The sequence below is a fragment of the Miscanthus floridulus genome, chromosome 12 (genome assembly GCF_019320115.1).
Source record: "Miscanthus floridulus cultivar M001 chromosome 12, ASM1932011v1, whole genome shotgun sequence".
Lineage (NCBI taxonomy): Eukaryota > Viridiplantae > Streptophyta > Magnoliopsida > Poales > Poaceae > Miscanthus > Miscanthus floridulus.
In genome coordinates, this window is record NC_089591.1 from 73017598 (window position 1) to 73037978 (window position 20381).

At 50.6% G+C, this 20381-nt stretch overlaps 1 protein-coding gene across 1 annotated transcript; it reads right to left on the minus strand.

The window, feature by feature from the left end:
- Positions 1-11397: 11397 nt before the first annotated feature.
- LOC136497436 (uncharacterized) lies at positions 11398-14062 on the minus strand. The gene is made up of 2 exons (XM_066493232.1): positions 12824-14062; positions 11398-11944 (listed from the first exon to the last, which is right to left on the minus strand). Exons 1-2 carry the CDS (start codon positions 14025-14027, stop codon positions 11643-11645), a joined length of 1506 nt encoding a protein of 501 aa, XP_066349329.1. The 5' UTR covers positions 14028-14062; the 3' UTR covers positions 11398-11642.
- Between the last annotated feature and the right edge of the window lie 6319 nt (positions 14063-20381).

The following is a 20381-nucleotide window of genomic DNA, read 5'->3' on the forward strand; positions in this document are numbered from 1 at the left end:
GAGCTAACTTTGCATCGTCGCTAGGATTGAGTGGCGTGGCAAGTTGAGTGGCTAATCCTTTGAAAAATGATTGTGAAAATGCTAACACACATACACATGGTGGTGTTGGCACATTTACAAAGGAGATGAAGTTGGAGTTGATGTGGATCAACTCGGCGAAGGAACTCCACCGGTGGAGTGTCCGCCCGTAGAGTGCGGACAGTCCGACAGTGCCACCGGCGCCCTGTTCCGAAAAGATAGGGCCACACAGAGTGGACCGGACACTGGTCATGTAGTGACCGAATGCTAGGTTCCAATGTCCGGTCAGTAGTGGCAGTCAGTGGGTAGCACGTCAGTCATCGACTAGATGCTGGCGCTGGAAGTGACCGGACGCTGGTTGTATGCGTCCGATCAAGGTGACGTGTGGTAACGCAGGCAGAGCAGTGTTGCTGGAGGTGATCGGACACTGGGGTTGCTGAGTTCGGTTAGTTCAAGTTACTGTGTCTGGTCGATAGATGACTGTTGAGATCGGGCGAACAGTATTTGAAGCAGGGGACACGTGGCGTGCATCGCACGACCGGACGCTGAGGTCCAGCGTCTGGTCGATCAGACTAGAGCGTCCGGTCGTCCTGACTTTTGCCCAGTGAAGGGGTAACGGCTCTATTTGTTCGTGGGGTTATAAATAGAAGCCATGGTCGGCCTTTGACCAAAAGTTGAGCACACTAGAGCCTTGGTGGCTTGTGTAGTAGTGCTTGGGAGCCCTTCATCTCACATATACTTGATAGTGATCATTCGATTATGTGAGAGAGCGATTCTAGTGTGATTGCATCATGAGGTTGCATCGAGTGACACTAGGTGATCGAGTTGCAAGCCGGTGGTGCTTGTTACTCTTGGAGGTTGCCACCTCCTAGACGGCTTGGTGGTGGTCTCCGTTGAAGCCCGCAAGAAGCTTGTGCGGTGCTCCGGAGAAAAGCTTTGTGAGGGGCATTGTGCTCGCCCCGTGGGAGCTGTGAAGAGCAACTCTAGTTGAGCGTGTCATTGAGTTACCCTCACTTTTGGGGTAGGTTCTTGCAGTGCCCGACATGCGGGCTTGGCGGGTGATGCCAATTAGCCGCCGAACCACCAAGTGAGCGGTCGACACAACAGGGATGTAGCGTGTTGGCAAACACATGAACCTCGGGAGAAAAATCATCGTGTCAACCTTGTTCTTCCTGTTGGTTTGTATTCTCGTTACACAAGCTTGTAATTACTTTCATATACATTGTGCTTGTGTAGTTGCTCTTGTAACTAGTTAGCTTGTGTAGCTTACCAGTTACCTTCTTGCTTGTGTAGCATAGAAGTAGCTCACTTGCGTGGCTAATTAGGTTTGTGTAACCTTGTTAGTCACTTTGCTTAGTTTGTGTAGCTAAGTATTTGTGCTCTCTAATTTGTCATTGGTTGTCTTGTTATTGAGCATTGCTAGTGAGCTTAGGTGGCTTTGTGCTTTTGCTTACTAGCTTGTGTAGGAGCTCCCTTGTTGCTTGAAGTACTAGTAGCATAGGTTTGTGTGACCTTGCTTCTAGAATTGGTTAGGTGAGCTCTAGCAAGCCCGGCACCTTTGTTGCTGAATTAGTATCTTTGGAAGGTGCTAGAGAACATAGATAGAGGGGTGTAGTCTTGGCTAGACTGATAGTCTTAATTCCGCACTTGTTTCGGTTAGCCAACGCAATTAATTTTAGAAAGGACTATTCACCCCCCTCTAGTCCGCCATCTCGACCTTATAGCCGTGGGACCGGGTGAGTTAGAGTCATGGATCCTAGCGAGTTCAGGGTCGTAGTCCCTGGTGTTTGTCTTGAGCCCCCGAGCCCTGTTGGGCCTTAGTAGGGGTCGGTGTGAGTTGTGTGCGTTACCCCATCCTCGGTTCCTCACAACCAGAGGGGCTGAGTCTTGTCGTCTGTCCCGATCGCTCGGGCTCGAACGACATCGCTCGGTGAGTTCGCTAACGGGTATGATCGAGTAGAATCTGGGTTCGTCATTCATGATAGGGTAGGCATAGCCCTCTTGTGACATTCCACTACTCCTTTATCTATAACCCGGTAGATGCCTAGGTCGTTCTAGAGACCGACCCAGGTGGCCTAACATCCTCCCCTCGATGGAGATTCTATGAGCTCAGCGAGAGGTTCAGGATCTGAAAGTGCATCTAGCCCTTTTGTGGGTTTTGGATGATTGAATGACAACATGATTAAAGAACTAACCCGTTTGCTAAGTGTGAACAGGTAATAGGTTATCTCACAGGTACTTAATGAAAGCCAAAATGATGTATTGTTGTATAAATAATCTAGTTCAAGCACAAGACAACAATGCAAATGGAAATCATGTGAAGGCTTATTTCTTGTGGGATTTCCATGTACTATGTGAAAGCAAGCTCATGATTATTAGTTAATGAGACATAAGGGATTGCATATGGAATGGTCTCATATTTGAAGCTTGCTAAATTTAAATGAAAAAGATAACAATACATATAAATGGATGATTCAACACAAGATGTGACTTGATGGCTTGAGATGGTGAAGATAGCAAGGAAAGGCTTCGAGGTACTAAGCAAGGGTGAAGGGAAAGCGACGGCTTGGCGGCCGAAGAACCTAGCTAGGGTGAAGAAGAAAGTACTTGCATTTAGTTGAGGTACTAATCAAGCTAAGATGGTCATATTTATGTGAAGGATAAAATCTATAATGAAGTATTTGATGGAAGTGACTTGATACATCTGGGATTATTCAAACTTGATGAATGGAATCAAGTCACATGCTCAAGATGGCTATGCTCAAGTGAAAAGATCAACATCAACATGTTAGCACCCTTACTTGATGAAGATTGGAAAGGACGGCATCAATTCAAAAGAACAACTCAAGTGGTACAAATTCATATTTCCATTTATCTTGAGTTTAATAGGTATGCCGTACTATGAAGAGGGATGCATCATGTTGATAGATAATGTTTCATAAGTGCTCAAGCCAACCCATGTGAGTTTTGAGTATTTGAGCGACAAAAGTGCTAACTGATCACTTGCTGGTCTGGCAATACCGGACGTGTCCGGTATTCATACCGGACGTGTCCGGTATTTGTCCAGCAGCTGTAAACCTGTTGTTCTCGGGTTGGTTCGTCGGGAGTTCCGACGCAGGTCGGGAGTTCCGACGGTCGGGAGTCCCGGCATGGGTCGGGAGTTCCGACGTGTCGCACTTCAACTGACTTGGAGGGTTCACTGTCCTGGTCATACCGGACATGTCCGGTATTCATACCGGACGTGTCCGGTATGGATGACCAGAGGCCAACGGCTAGTTTTCAAAAGCCGTGAGAGTCGGGAGTTCCGACGTAAGTCGGGAGTTCCGACGGTCGGGAGTTCCGACATGTGTCGGGAGTTCCGACACCTCACTAACTTTAACTCAGTTACATGTTTTTCAAAATTACTGAGGGTCGGGGGTTCTGACTTGAGTCGGGAGTTCCGACGGTCGGAAGTCCCGGCATTCTTCAGGAGTTCCGACACCTCACAACTTCACTGTAACTTAGTTACCGTTGGCGCAGTGTGAGTCATACCGGACGTGTCCGGTATGCATACCGGACATGTCCGGTATTGCAACGGCTATAAAACGGCTAGTTTTTCAAGGGGGCTATAAATACCCCCAAGCCTCCACCTTTGGAGGCTGCTGATTCTGCTGTGATAGACACACGTTTTTGAGCCTTGCCAACTCTCCTAAACCCTCTCTTAGTGAGTGTGTGATCCAAATTGCAAAATCAATTTGTGGGTTGAGAAAGAATTTGAAAAAGAGAGCAAGCCACCACTTGAGCACTTGTGCATATTGTCAATCTCGTGATTCGCATTTGTTACTCTTGGACTCTTCGGTCCTAGACGGCTAGGCGTCGCCGGAGAGCAACCGAGAGATTGTGGTTGCTTCGGAAAGTTTGTAACGGTCGATTCCGCCGCCTCGGAATCATTTAGTGGAAGGAGGAAAAGGAGTTGGAAAAGACTCCGGCTAGAGTGACCTTCGTGGTACCCTCTAGGGCTGACCTTCGCTGGGTCGCCCGCAGCCCCCTCAACGGAGAGTAGGACTCGAACGAGTCCGAACTTCGGTAAAACAAATATCGTGTCTTAATTTGCATTTCATTTGATATTTGTGTTGCTCTAGCTGTACTACAGGTTCTCTGTGTATATTGTCATCTCCATTAGGTGCCTGCAGTTCGGTTTGAAGATAGAAATCGAAAGGAGCAAGTTCAGGGCTGATCTGCAGAAATCATGTATACCGGACACGTCCGGTATTCATACCGGACACGTCCGGTATTTCCTACCTGCACTGAAAATATTTATTCTCTGTTCTAACTTGGTGTTGCAGGGTTGTAGCTTCTATATATATTCTTTATACCTTGTTTACTTTGTGGCTAACTTGTGAGGGGTGGTAGTACTCTTGATTTGGAGTTTCCATTTTGGAAACTCCCCTTTCTAATTGTTTCCGCATTTAAAGGTGTTAATTTTCAGAAACGCCTATTCACCCCCCTCTAGGCGGCATCCTAGGTCCTTTCAGGATCAAACGAGATGGTTGAGATGACCCGGTCTGCCTGACCGGGCGAGGGCCGCACGGGGCTCATCTATGTTTTTCTCCCCTGGCTCTGTTGGTTGCTCATGTCGAATGAGGCAACCGCCACTTCGTGACGCAACATGGAACATTGTGATGCATTTCACTGCACGTGCGATGCTTAGTTCCCGAGCCCCTAGGCGATTTAGGGCCTGAATCGTTCGAGAGGTTCGGGCATATGGAATGAATGTGCGTATGGATGTATGAAATGATTGTAAGGAAATAGAGGGGGTTGGTAGTGCTCACCTTGATGGCTTTGAGTGACGGGGTTCGGAGAGCTTCAGTCGAAAATGTCTGACCGGGACCTACGCTCGTCAATCGTGGGTGAGTCCTTGTGTGAACAGTTTTTATATTAATGAACACATGCTCACCTTGATGATCTGAGTGACGGGGTTCAAAGAGCTTTAGTCATAAATGTCCGATCAGGACCCGTGCTCGTCGTTCGTGATGGAGTCGGCATGGTCTACATGGGGCGCCCCTTCGCTTCCTTACCTGTCATTCGGTGTCTATCCTGAGTGATTCGATCGACTCAGGGGGTCGGATGGTTTCTTCTGGTCGAAGATTTTGCTTTGGGTTCCTCTAGGTCTGGACTGGGGATGCAGGAGCCACCCGCGTGTGGTGGCGCTTTGGTTCCTATGCCCGTCATGCGGTAGTGGTTGGTCATGCGGTAGTGGTGGGCCATGGCTAGGCCACGTCTCTTCTGATCAAGAGCTGTTCCATCGCGCAGGGCACGTCTCATCGGTCAGGGCATGTCTTATCTGCATTAAATGGGAAAGAGAGAGAGAGAGAGAGAGAGAGAGAATTCCTCGCTCCGCCGTTTCGTCTTCCCCGATTAGCGCGCCCTTCCCTGACTGTTGTTTCCTTTTCCTTAAGTAGGAGAAGGGAGAGGGTTTTTTCACCCCATTCTTTTGCCTATTCCTCGTCTGCCGCTGCCTTCCCTCTTCCTTCTTGCCGCGAGCGTTCCTAAGAGCAGCAGAGGTTTCTAGGAAAGAAAGGGGAGAGAGCGAGGGGAAGAGAAGAACTCACCAATCCTCTTGCGATCCCAGAGCGAAATGTTGGACTAGAGGTCATCCACCGTGAGGAAGTCGGTGCTGGAGGCCTTCGTCAAGAAGGGGTTTCTGCCACCGTAGGAGGTGGTGCACTGGAGGGTTCCCGAGGGAGGAGGAGTTTCCGCAGCCTCAGCCCGATGAGGTGGTGTCCTTGCTCACCTTCCATGAGCGCGGGTTGGGATACCCCACGCACTGGTTTTTGTGTGGACTCCTTAATGAGTGGGGTCTAAAGCTACATCACCTTGATCCGATGGGGGTGCTGCATATCGTTGGCTTCATCGCCATCTATGAGGCTTTCCTCGGGATGGAGCCACACGCGGATTTCTTCCGGTGGTTGTTCTCCGGGAGGACCCTGACGGCGGGGAATTCGGCCAAAACAGCGCTGGTGGGAGGTTTTGCCTTGCAGAGGAAGCCGAGCATGGGAGGTTCATACCCCACGTACACCCCCAGTGACTCCAACCAGGGGTGGCACGGGGAGTGGTTTTACATCAGGAATCCGGCGGCGGCGCCATTCCCGGCGTTCATCGGTGGGAGGTCGGAGAAGCGGGATAGCTAGTTGTGGGGTTGCACCCGCATGGAGAAGCACAAGGTGGGAGTCATCGAGGAGGAGCTCTGGGGGCTCATAAAGCGAGGCCTTGACAGGGTGCGGGTGTTCCACACCCTCTACCATCGCCGGGTTACGCCGTTGGCGGAGAGGACGCGGCCGATGTGGAGGTACAGTGTGATGAGGACATGCCACCATCGGATACGACCATTGTTTATAAGCTGAGCTCGTTCCTATATTTGCATAGTGATTTTTGGTATAATTCACTTGGTTCCACATGTACATGTCGTTATTTGAATGTAGGTACAAATGTGTCTCAACGTGCAAGTTCATCAAAGTTGAATTTTAGGTTCATCGACAGCTCGACAGTGCTTCATTAGAAAGGCCATAACTCAGCCATCTGGAGTGCGATCGAAGTCAATAAGCACTTGATGGAAAGCTTGTTTGATAAGCTTTCAAATAGATCTAGTCTCATCTCAATATCACATCGGCAAAGCCTCCAAACCATCAAGATATTCTGTTGCTGTTTCTGCCGAGAGATACACTGTCGTCATGGGCTTGTTATTCATCCTTGGGACCCTGGCCCAAGTGGGAGCACACCCCAAGGACTTGGAGAACCCACCAAGGAAGTCCTTGGACGTCCTCCTCCTTGGCCACCACCTTAGGAGGCCAGCAAGGACATCCAAGCTAAGCCGGAAGCCCAGTCCAACTTGAGTTCGAGTCCATCTCGGGCTCCAGGACCAGCGTGTAGTAAAACAGACGTATAGGTCGCATATGGACTCTATTTTTGATGATCCATATATGGATGGAAAGATAATTTCATAAGGAAACCAATGGAAGTGGTAACACATCAAAATTCCATCAGAATCAATAGGAATCGTCGAAAAAAATTGACGTCCAGAATCTATCATAGCGCTGCGTCGTCGTCTTTTGGGCCGTTGGGCCTTGTAACGTGTTGGGACACCTTTAGGGCATGAAGAGGGATCCTTGGATGTCCCTTAGGCTATATAATCAGTAGCCGCCACCTACATTAGGTTTTGGGTTTTGTTTTAGATCAATCTGTCATTGAACAGTCGCCGTTATCGGTTTGCAAGACCCCAACTTCGAGTGCTTAATCATTCATCTGCAATAGTCACTTCAATTGAGTTGCGTTTTATCTTATTCTTGCTTGTGTTCTTTGATTTGCAGTAGGGATTAACCTTCTTGGCGAGGTCAACCGGATTGTGACACGGTTGATAACCAGAGGAGACGTGGTGCTAAGGTTGCAGGGTTTGGGTATTTGTGATCTGAAGCCGGATCGGTGTGTCGCTCTCCGACCAAATCGTTGTTTATCTTGAACCTAATGGAAGATCGAGATCCCTGTTCCCATTAAGTGGTAATCAGAGCTTCAGGTATACCGTCAAGTTCGCATCTTACCCTTAGTTCGAGTGTTTTTGCTTTTATCCCATAGTCCAATGCCATATTTGTTTCCTATCCTATAACCATCCGCGCTATAGCCTTTGCATAATTCGGTTTCAGAGTCCGCTTTGTTGAGTTTGTGTCCTAGGTCAAAGTCTTGTTGCTGGTTTAGATTGTGTTCTTTTCTAGTTTGTGTTGATACCTCCACCCGCCGCTATTCCATATCACTATTGGTTTGCATCTTGTGTCCACTAAATCCCTGATTCGAGCAGCTTTCTTAAAACAGTCATAACTTTTGTATCCGAACTCGAAACGGGAAAAATTTTATATCTACGGTTTGTCCTTCGGGATCCCCGAGAGCGTCAGCTCTGGGAGATCCTTGGGGAGCAAGGGCATGCCACGGTGTCTGAGCTCGCCAACCTGTCCGAGAAGCTTGGAAACGCCCAGAGGTAGGTTAGGTTTGCTTAGCAGTTGGTGGAGGTCGACCTGTAGCTTGCCGCGGCGGTGAGTTTTTCGTACTTTGTCGTTGACCTTTGAACCTTTTATAGGTTGCCTTAGCGCGCCTGTTTTTTGTAGAGTCTAAAGGAGATGTCGTCCCGCAAGTCTCGCTTCCTCCAGATGGAATATGCTTGGATGGCCAAACTCGAGCGTCGAGTGGAGTCCGCCTGCCGTGAGTCCCAGGACCGGGCGACCGAGGCGGCCACGGCGTAGGCAGAGGGGCGACGTGCCGCGGAGCGAGCGACTGCCGCTGAGCGGGCGACTGTCGCTGAGCAAGGGCTCGAGGCGGCGAAGGCCCGCCAGGTAAAGACTAAGGTGGGGTTGCGTGCATCCCTGGCGAACACCGAGGCGGTTCTTTAGGAGGCCTTGGTGGCCCTTGAGCCGGAGCGGAGCGCTTTGGCATCGGAGCGGGCCACCCTAGAGTCAGCACGGAAGGCCCTGGAGGTGGAGCAGAGGGCCTGGTCAGAGGTGGACCAGGAGGTGCTCGCGCTCCAGGACCGGGTGATGGGGACGGAGGACGCGAGTGCCCGGCTGCGCAAGCAGGCGGCCCAGCAGGCGGAGGATCTCTCCATCCTTGAGAACTTCCACGTCGGTACGTGCTTTTTCTGTTCTTCGTTGTTGGTTTTTTTTCTTTAGCCTGTTTCTGAGCTTGTCGCTCTTCTCTCAGAGCTGGATGGAAAGGTGAAGACGCTGGAGCGGGACCTAGAAATGATCAAGGCGACCCTCAGCCGGAATGCGAAGGAACTGGCCAAGTCCCGTGAAGAGTGACGTGCTCTTGAGAGGGATCTTGACCAGATCCGCAACGTTGCCCAGCTTGTCGTCTCGGACGTCTTCGGGTCGGCGCCCAGCACTAGCGCGCCCACGGTCCAGCTGGCGGAGGTCCCGGATGCAGTTCGGGATCTTATTAGGAGCGGGCTATTATATGGGGCATTGGGGGTGCTGACATCAGTGGCGACGCATCATCCGAACCTAGACTTCGCCGCCATCTGCAGCGGGTATGCTAAAGGCTTGAGCATGGAGGACATCCAGTCGATCGGGGAGGGCTTGCTGCCGCACGCAAGGTCAGTGGCGGAGCAAGTCTCTGCCCAGTGGGTGATGGACGTCCGCCATGAAGACATGGCCAGAAGCATGCGCGGAGAAGACGCTGCCCAGTCTGCAGACGGCGCAGAGCCTGGGTCGGAGGCGAACGTTGCCCCGGCCCCGACCGAGCCGAATGTCGTGCCGTCGGGGAATGAGCAGCCTGCGCCTCCGTCGGCTGCTCCGACAGCAGATGCCGTCGGGTCAGTCCAATAGCTTGCAAAATATAAGTAGTTTAGTGAAGGTAGAAGTTTAAGTTTGTGGGGAAGCCCCTGTGTAAATATTACTGTGTACTTAATGACTACAATCGGTTTTGTTTTCTGTGATAGAATTGCTCCGTTCGGGGGAGCCTGTTCCCTTTCGTTCCTTAGTTTTTCCTTAGCATAATTTTGTTTTTTATTCTTTCTTTTTCGTACCTGCCCGTTTGTCCCGTAGGCCGCGACCTTGGGAGCCCGGGGCGTGGCCCATGAGACTCGGCTGCTCGTAACCGTAGGGAAAGGCGGGGTGCAATCGGTTGGAATGTTTTTAAAGCAAAGCTACGTAAAGCAAAACTAAGGAACAAACTATCCCGTTGGTTGGGTAGGAAGGAATTCCACCATATGTAAACAAAACAGGGAGATAGTCATTAAGCATAATGATAGCAGTGTATCCTAGTGGAGCCCCCGAGCGCCCCGGGCCGAAAAGTGTTCGGGTCGGGATGCTTTTACAGGAGCATATACTAAGTAAACAAATGGTAAGACTGAAGCTTAGGGAAAAAGCGACATAGCTGTTCCAGGCGTTCAGAGAGAAGGGCGTCGTTGTCGTCCTACGGTCGGTATGCGTCCGGTCGGATCACTTCGTCCTTCAGTCGTCCGGATCCTAGCCCGCTACGCCTCCTTTCTTGGTTGCTGCTTCCTTGTCTTTTTCTTTCTTCAGGCTGCCGGTCTGCCGTAGAAGGTGCTTGAGGAGCCGGCAGTCCTTGTAGAGGTGTTTTACGGGGTAGTCATGGTTGGTGTATGGGCTCTCCATGAGCTCATGAAAGTGGCCGGAAGGGCCCTGCTGGGGCTACGTGCCCGCATGATCAGCCGTGGCGACCAACACGGAGTTGGCCGGTGGCGGTGATTCTTTCTGTTCTTTTTCCCCCTCTGCGTGGAGGGGCCTTCGTCCTGATCCCGGCGCTTGGCCTTGCCCTTGCCCTGGCCTCCGTCGGAGTGCGGCGGGAGCGGCGTTTGTTGGGGGTTTTGGACAAAGGTCCGCGGTCCCGGGCCATCAGGGCTAGGATTCCGGTCGTTGCATTTGTGCACAAGCAGGATTAGAGACAGGATCTGCTACCATAAGCCCATAAGAGCAACAAAGCAATCTTATCATAGGTCTAAAGTGTTCCAAAAACAACTTGAACTTGCTATGGAATCTGAGAGAGCTGATTCAGCATTTGGTGATCTTATGGGAATGCTGAAGTAATTTATTTTTTCATTAAAAAAATACATCCAGTTTGCAATTTCTAAGTTTCACTGCTCACATAACTAAATGTCACACACAGATTTATATCTAAGGGATATAATGATACATAGAAAACTGAATTGTGAGTGACTGTTGTGCAGGCTACAGCTTCCATGAGCCTGTTGATTATCCTAGATACCTGAATTACGTGGAGATTGGCCATAGCAGCCGGAAAGACAAAGAATTCATGCTATTGGAGAACATTAGCAGTTTGTTTGGACTGAAGAATTTGTGCCCCAACGGCAGCATACGGCTACTTTAACTGATTGCCTACCAGTTGCCTCTATGTTTGTATTAATTATTCAAGCAACTGGCTAAATATATAGTTCTTATGAGTTCTGGTCAAAACATGTGATATGCTACACTAACTGTACATTACTTCAATTTGGTCATATATGTGATGTATCAGGAATTGTGTTTTCTTCTTTCTCTCCATGTACTCGAATCAGGAATGGATCTTCTCTGTTTATTTTAGCTCTGCTCACTGCTGCTACTCTGGCCGGCACAGCGCTGCATCTGTTACCCTTCCGTTATTGAACAGTAGATGAATATCACTGTGTTTTCTTATGGCTCATTTTTCTCTGGCTGGTAGGGCGCGCGGGAATTTCTAGTCAGTATAAAAGACGGTAGCAACCAGGATTAGCTGGAGAAGGCTCCCCTCGGCTAAGGTTCTATATTTTTCTGTTCCCCTTTCAGCCTCTCTCTTATAATACACCCGCAGACTGACCAAAGGGTCTCACGCCTCAGACACAATTTATACAACACAGAATTCATAAATGAACCTAGAATAGTATTATTTCTGGTTTCGATTCATGCCAGTCCAGCTCAAAGTGTCAAATTAGACTCTGAATGGTTCCTCCATTGGGATTGGAAACTCAATTGGACGAACAGGTGGAGGCAATCCGCACACAACACGACGTCGAAATACATATTATAGTAATAATATAATACAAGACGAGCTATTTAGTTTGGAAACTCCTGGTGGTCCCTCATTCATCTTCGTTTACCCATCCATCAGTCATATCGCCTGCAATAAACTTCAATATCTTCCTTGGCTACATCTTCATCATTTGTGCTCCTGTTTTTCAAGCCCAGCTTGGCATCAATAGCTTCGTCACGATTTATCTTATCAGCATACCACTTCACAAGGTCAATGTCTCTGTCAGGATCGAAAAACCTGTAGTCCACGTCAATGGTGGTTGGGCAATCACGGTCATCCTCAGTTTCATCTGTCTTGTGCGGATGCCCTCCGAAGTGCTCCTCGCCATTTGGATGATCAACTTTTCTCTTGATCCTCGCACAAGCATAACAATTATCTGCGTTTGTCCACAAGCAGGATTAGAGACAGAATCTGCCACTGAAATACGCCAAGAAAAAAGGAACTTCACATCAATAATCAAACATCATAAATTTTGCAAACAGGACATGGTACTATCAGGTTGTACAAAACAAATGCATCTCTAGGTTGCAATACTCTACATTAAAAATAGACAGATTCCAATGCATACCGTGTAGATCCCAAAATCTTTTGCTCAACATACAAGGCAATCACTGCTGCATATAAATCAGCCAGAACCTGTTATTGGTTCTTTTTCTGCAGAACCATTGTGTTTGTTCTGGCATTAAGCAAGATTCATAAGAAGATTTCATCTACTCCGTCTATTCCAAATTATACTTTGGTCAAGTTTATAGAAAAATGCACCAACATCTATAACATCAAATCAGTTTAATTGAATTCTCCATAAATATGCTTTGACAGTGCATTTATTTGAACTCGTAGATGATAACATAATTTTGTGAAAACATGGTCAAAGTTAGAAAAGTTTGACTTGGAACAGAGAAAGTACCAACCAACAATGAGTCTTATTTGTGGAACTAATCAAACTGGGAACAAACAAGGAACAGATAAATAGATGCAACAAAAACAGGGAACTAATAGAAGCTTCTTGGTTACCAGGTTTAACTGGTATATTATGCACAGAACATGCAGCCTAACCCAGAATCCGCTAGCCAGTCGTAAAGGAACACCCAATCTACTAATCATATAGGAACGTTAATAACAGGAGTGGCCCTGCTATTGCATTTGCAAGGCAGACAAGCAAGCAAGCATGATATGTTGCCCTAGGTGGTCAGGTGGCGCTCAACTTTTAGTAATGTATATGGTGAAAAAGGATCTGAGATTAAAAAAAGCATACCAACATGACTTGACGATGGTTGTGCGCATCCAAGCATGCAGCAGGAAGTGATCTCTTCTTCAGAACAGTTTATGGTTGCTGGATTATGAGCTTCAGCAAAGAAGCAAACTGGAATCTGGCTTTGGGTTTGTTTACCCTTTGGCCAGGCCATGAAATTGATGTGAACATATTGGTCCAGGCCACACCAATCCCCAGCCTCCACGATGCTTTGGCTATAGATAATATGAAGGCGGTATCGTGCCCCAGTTTGACGAGCAAACTTGTGCAGTGCCGCATCTGCAATGCCAATAAACATTTGGTACCCGATCCTACAGCACCTCCTCCTCTCGGCGATGATTCGTCCAATTCTTATGCTCAGCTCTCGAGGACACGGTTGCTGCGCCAGTGCATCTGGCAGCGGGAGAGGCTGCAGCATGGCGGAGAGACGCAGGATGTCATGCGAGGAGAGCCTACGCCTGCCAGCAAGCAGCGAGAGCACATCGCGCTCCAGAGGTGGCAGCACCGAGGTGACGAAGCGCGTAAGGGCGGAAGGTTTTGGGTGCCGCGCAGCCTGCGCAGCGACCTGGAATGGAACGGCTTCCAATTCCGTGCGGCCGAACGGCACAGCACCGCGTGCGGAGGCGGAGGCGCCATGGAGGGCGGCAAGGGAGAGGGCGAGGTGCCAGAGGGCGTCGTCGTGGGAAAGGTCAGGGCATTGGTGGCAGAGGTAGGCAACCAACCCATCGAGAGAGCGGTGGGCAAGGCGGCTTATGCCCTCGGTGGTGACGACGTCGACATCGATGGGGTCGGCGCGGAAGGGGAAGGCGGCGGCGTACCAGACGGAATTGAGGATGATGTTGTGGACGGGGTGGAGTGGACCGTAGCAGTGCCCACCGACAAGGAGGCCGCGCGCTAGGGTGGTCCGGAGCTCGGCGGCGGGCAGCCGGGAGATGGCGTCGATGTAGTATCCGCGGATGAGACCCAGAAGAAACGGACGCACGGCCCGAGCATCTCGTGTCGTCCTCCGCAGATCAGACTTCTCCTCGGTGACCTGCTGCTGCCGATTCGGAAGAGGCTTTTTGCGTTCGGCGGCGCGATCGTGGGAGGAGGAACCGGACGATTGGGGAGATGAGGATTTGGACGACTGCGGAGAGGAGGATTCGGATGCCTCCGAATCTAGCTTAGCGCGGAGACGGCGGCGGCTACGGTTACGCCGGCCAGCCATGCCCTAGCTCTTTGTATCGCTTTGCCGGCGGTGGGGATTGGGACGGGGTGGAGTATATTATTATTATTATTATTATTATTATAGAATATATGCCCAACAGTCAGAGCTATAGATGGCCAACCGGCCGTGCCGGCCCGACGGGGGTCTTGCCTCGACGGGCCGTCGTGCCTGACGGGCCGTCGTGCCTGGCCTACGGCCCATGGCACGGCCCGTGGGCCATCTGACCGTGCCGTGCCGTCCGTTGGGTATGGCCATTTTCCCCGTGCCGTGCCGGTCCACAGCCCGACAACAAAAAAAAACATCTCATTTTCACCAGATTTTCACCGAGTGTTTGAACCACTTCTTCATTTTCATCGAGATCAATCGGATGGGTGCCATCACCGAGATCGATGCCGAACAGCCCGCGGGCATCCTCACCGATGTCGTCGTCGTCCTCGATTTTCAGCTCCTCCTCGGGCTCGGGGTGCTCGCCATCGGCTAGGTGGGAATAGACATCCGCCACCACCGGCATGGTGACCCCAGCCGATGAAGGGCTGGATGGCTGGCCCCGGCCCTGACCTCCAGCTCCAACACCGTCCCTCAACGGTGGACGCTGGCGCTTTGGCGCTGGCGGCCTAGCCATGGCGCCTCTAGAGGAGGAAGACGCGGCGTCAGGCACCACCAACCTACGAAGAACAGATGACAGAACAGAAGAACAGGGGTGAGTCAGTGAGTGAGTGAAAGATGGATAGACACAACACAGATCTAAGGTTAGGGTTAGGGTTAACCCTAACCTGCGCCAACGGAGCCCAGTGCCGGAGAAGCGGCCAGGGAGGTAGCCAGAGGAGGAGACAGACAACAGTTAGTACGACGAGCGGCGACAGAAGGACAGACACGACGAACTCACATGGTACACCGGAGGAGGGGGGAAGAGGGGATAGGAAGGGAAAGGAGGGAGGAGATGGTTAACGAACTTAGGTCGAGGTGGACGAGCGGCGACGAGTTCACCGGAGCAGGGCCGGCGAGCTCAAGGCGAGCGACGGCGAGCTCCAGGCGGTGGATCGAGAACGAGCTAGACGAGACGACTGCGACTGCGAGCGGCGGGAGTGGAGTGGGATTAGGGTTAGGGATGGGGGATGGGGGGTGGGGCAGCATATATACGGCCACGGGGGAGGCGGCTTCGTGGGCTGGGCTACCTGTGGCCTGCCTCACTAGCCGTTAGAGGCACCGGGCCGCTCACCGGGCCGCCTCTTTCACCAGGTCATGCCCGTGCCGTGCCGCGGGCCTAGGTGGCGGCCCAGGCACGTCCTGGTCCTTCGGGCCAGGCCGACCTAGGCCCGATGGCCACCGGGCCATTCCGTGCTTGGGCCGGGCCATGAGCTTGCGGGCTGCATGGCCAGGTATAGCTCGAGCGGCCAAGGGCCTGCTGGCTTGAACTACTTTTCAGTGGAGACAACTTATTTGAACCAATTGAGTCAGCTTATTTGAATCAGCCAAAACCAATAGACTTATATACCAGCCGAACAGGCCCAGTCCGACTCCGCAATGCTCGATGACAGTGGCAGACTGGCAGTGGCAGTCCAATTTAGCTATGTTTATTTTATTTTGTGAGAAACCAGTCCAATTTAGCTCTAGTGAGGACGTCCATCCGACCGTGTCCGTCCGAACAGTCAACGATGGGCTCCATCTCTATATTATTTTTAGTATAGGTGAGAAATACCATGAGGAGGCTTTTATCTATGTGTCATTAAAAAAGTTTGTCATTACCTACAAGCCATTAAAAAAGTTGAGCTCCCACGAATGCCATCGCTCTAAACTTCTTTGCTCTCCAAGCCATTCCGTCCGCGTTCTGTTTATTTTTCACCGTTTGATAGCCCTAACATGTAGGGCCGGTCAGTGTAAACGTCCAAAATACCCTTCTCTCATCCTATCTTCTTGCTTCTTTCTCTCTCTTCCTAGTGGGGCTAAGCTTTTAGCGACCTGGCTCCACCTTCCTCCTTGCCGCGCGCCAGCCTCGCGCCGCGCCGACGCTGTGGTGGAGCTCACTCGTCCGTGCTGGGGCAGAGTCCGCTCGCCTACGCTCGCGCTCTTAGGGCCGAGCGAAGCTCCCCTGTGCGCGCCCACGGCGGCTAGGGCGGAGTTTCCCTCCACACACACCCGTGGCGGCTAGGGAGGAGCTTCCCCCTGCGCGTGCTCACGGTGGCTGAGCAGAGCTCGCCTACGCCCCTGCCCGCGGTGGACGGGGAGAAGCTCGCCTACAACTACGCCCGCAGCGACTGGGTCAGAGCTGCCCCCACATGCTCCTACAGCGGCCACCTTCGCTCGCGCTCACGCTCGCGATGACTGGGTGGAGCTCTCCTATGCCCATGCCCGCAGTGGCCAGGCAGAGCTCACCCGCGACCATGCCCATAGCTGTTGGGGCGGAGCTCCACCCCCGTAGCCAGAGCTCGCTCGTGCCCGTGCCCACGCCCACGATGATCGGGTTAAGCTCGCTTGCGCTCGCGCCCATGGTGGTCGGGACGGAGCTCGACACTCTTCGTCGACCTTGGCCTTGGCCTCCTACACCGCTGAGGCTCGCCACCACTCCAAGCCAAGAGCCAACCCCACCATCCACGACCTCATGAAGTCGGCGTTCAAGCCTACTGCCATACCACCTTGAGCATTCAGGACGGTGACAAGGGCGAAGCACCTGGCCGCAGTGCAGACCTTCCTTGGCCTTTCATGTGCACAGGGAAGAGAAGAGAAAGAGAAAGACCCTACTTTAGAATGATATACCACTATCGCCACTTTTGCTGCTGTAGCGATAGAAGCGAGGATGTTATACTTTCACCGTCGGTTGGGCCAATAGCGAGACCTCCTATGAAGGAAACCGGCATTTGAGACTTCTACCACCGACGGGTTAACGATAGATGCGGTAGTGGTATTGGGGTTGCATTTTCCCCATCATATGAAAAGCCAAGCCGACTAGGAGACGCCTTTTGGCTGCCGGCCCTAAACTAGCGTTTAGTCTACTAGAGGAAAATTCAGTGTGAGTGTTGAATGCCTCAACTTCCAAGTCCATCAAATCACCATTACTTCCGTCGCCTGAAGCCGAAGAGCCCATACCCATTGCTCTACTCCTCTACATATTCTTCAATATCGATGCCCTCCAAAACCACCCCTCTTCTTCATCGATCATCCCCTTCTCTTCCAATCTAGTAGAAAGAAAATGTCGGACAACCCCATCAAGTTTCCAAGCGGCCCATCGTCCAGTGATAACGACTTGCTAGCCGACCACTCCTCCGAGGAGGACATCTCCTCCGATGACTGGAGGTCTTCCGAATATAATAGTCCTTCGTAGAGCTCTGAGAAGGAGGACCCGGAGGAGGAGGAGGAGGAGGACGACGAGGATGAGGACAACACTGATGCCGACAGTGCCACCACCGACGACAACGAATCTGATGACTCCGACTCTGACTTTGACTCATGTGGCAGAACCGCCTAATTTAATGCCTCACAGGAGTGCTTACCTTCCATTAGACACTAAGCACTCGAGGGAGAACACTAAATTACTCGGTTCCGTTGGGCACACCCTAGGGGAGAACTTGAAAATCCACATTTTTGCCATCAGGATCACAAATGATAGAATAAAGCTTACATCATTCGTAACCATTTCTTACATCACTTTACATGAACATCAGAGTATAACAGTTATTAATATAACAGCGGAATGAAATCATATTATCAGAGTTATAAATAATTTAATTGGACAGCGGAATAGAAACATGTGAACAGAGTTATAGCGGAAATAAACATCTATTAATGATATGTTGAAGTATTGATATATAAACTACGACAACAGATTATTAAACTTCCATTTATAAAAGCATTTGGTGAGAGTTATAAATAACAACTATGATCGCAGCGTAAAGGAAATCCTCGCTGAGCCCCACCAGGAGGAATCCACACACAAAGGTTAGCTCTAGCATCCACCTGTCACCTACAACAGGGGGAATAAAACCCTGAGTACTCAATTGTACTCAGCAAGACTTATCCGATAGGAGAAAAGAAAAGACTTCAAGGATATGCAAGGCTATCTGGTTTGTGGGTTGCATTTGCAAAAAGCATTACTAAACGTGCGTCCTTATCTTTGATTTTTAATAATAGCCGCATTGGTTCATTAACTAACCATTCTATGTAAGCACCTGTGCTACTTTCAAGCAGGTGGTAAGCAATCAGATTTTCTTTGTCCATCTTCCATCTTTCATCTTTCAGTTCTTACTACGATGCTAAACCGTAGACAAGCCGTACCAAATAGCCCGGTGATTCACGAATCAATGCCCCCAGCTGGGTACCCTGAAAACACACGCCCTGCTTGTACCCTAGGCACGAGCAGGACCAACCCATCACTCTCCTGTCCCAGGTGTCCAGGTCCTCTTCTAAACTGGGACTCCAAGCCCCCGTCCCTGAGTCCCAGACTCAGTGCGGTGCAAGGACCTCCTCCACCAAAAACAAACCCTAACAGTCGATCCGGAAAGAGCCGGATCCGCGACAAGAGAGCAATAAGCCTTCCAAGCGCCCATACACAAGTATGTGCTCGGGATAAAAAGTCTATGACCTACCTAGAGTCATATGCAATGATCGGTCCTTAACCGACCAGACAGGGAAAAATGGTGTAACCAAGCTATGACCCGCCTCCGCGGCGACACAACTTCTTACACCCATCAATACCCAAACCATATCCCTGGTCGGTCACCATTTTTCCTTTCCACCATTTTATATATTCTAGGTGATAATCATATAGTAACATATTTCATATATCTCGCGAGTGATAGGCAATCACTCGACTTCTACCGGAGTCCTGTAGCATAGCAATCTACACGATCCTGTCATACTAGTAATACTCATAGGATAAAGATATATGTGCAAGTGGGTTTCATTCAACTCCTTAAAACTTAATGCACAAATATAATTTAAACTGCAGAAAGTAGGGGTTATGCACCGGGGCTTGCCTGGGAAAAATATAATCAGAAGTTAGCTTTCCATCATGGCGACATGATCTCCAAAAGCACCATTCCTCCAGCAACTCCCGATGACTCCGTGATCCATCGACGTACCTATATGATATGCATGCGATGCAATGCAAAGATGTAATTAATCAACTGCAATCGCGACTCGTAAAATACGACGTACGCCTCTTGAGTTAACGGGCTAGTTCTAACGATGACCGTACTTAGGCTACATATACACTTCGTCGGATAAGACGTTATTTCCCAACGATTAATTTAGTTATATAAACCCAAGTTGCTTCTTTATTTCATGTTGTCAATTTAATCTTTATTCGAAATAGAGCATCATTATCTACTTAACAAACTAATTATTAATGAGCTATAAAAATTACAGTGAACAGCTAATATTACTAGAAACCTACTGTAAAGATTTCAGATCCACTACTATTACCAATTTACCACCAAAGTTCCTACAAGTTTATATTTTGCAATATTAAGTATCTTAGATTAATTATATGGCTCCCAAAAATATTAGCGAACCATGTGAACAAAATATACTAATAGGTAGATCCTAATTTTAGGAGACTAACAAAACTAGTTTGACATTTTTATGATTTTTCTATGATTTATTACGAATTTACAACTTTAGCCATTTTAATCCAAATAGTAAACTCAGCAGAAGAAGAAACCAACCCATGGGCCGCATGAGGCCTAGCCGGCCATGGCAAACCAGCCCAGGCAGAGTGGCGCCTGGCGGCCCAGCGTGGCGACCGGCCCATGCGCGGACAGACGGCGCGGACGGCCCAGCGACGCTGCGATGGCCCAGCAGACAACGGCAGGTCAGCCCAGCGCAGGCGGTGGCCCAACCACGGCGAATGGCCCAGGAGCAAGGATAGGGCGCGCGGCGAGTAGGCCGGCCTAGCGTGGTGCGTAGCTACAGGACTGAGGAGCGCCCGGGTGAGCGGGCGATGACGGGCGGGGATGGCCACGCGTGCGCGGCAGCCGTGGAGCAGAGCGGTGGTTCCAGCGTGGGGAAGGCGCGGACAGGGTGCTATGGCCAAGAGCACGGGAGAATGGCGTGGGACGGCGCTGCTGTAGGTGGGAGGCTCGGGCGCACGGATAGGGATGCTGTCAAGAGCAAGCCATGGGACTCGCGTGAGCTTGCGCGGGGGAAAGAGGCATGGCTGCGGGTGCGGCCATGGCGTGCTGCGGCAGCGGGTGAGCCACAACCGGCCGGGCGCTCAGCGCTGGCAAGGAGAGCGAGCCGGCGGGGTCGTGCGACAGAGAGTGTGCTTGGCCGGTGGCCAAGGTTGTTGCTCCGCACGAGCAACAGAGCGAGGAAGGGACAGAGCAGCCAAGAGAATGGAGAGGGAGCAAGGAACATCAG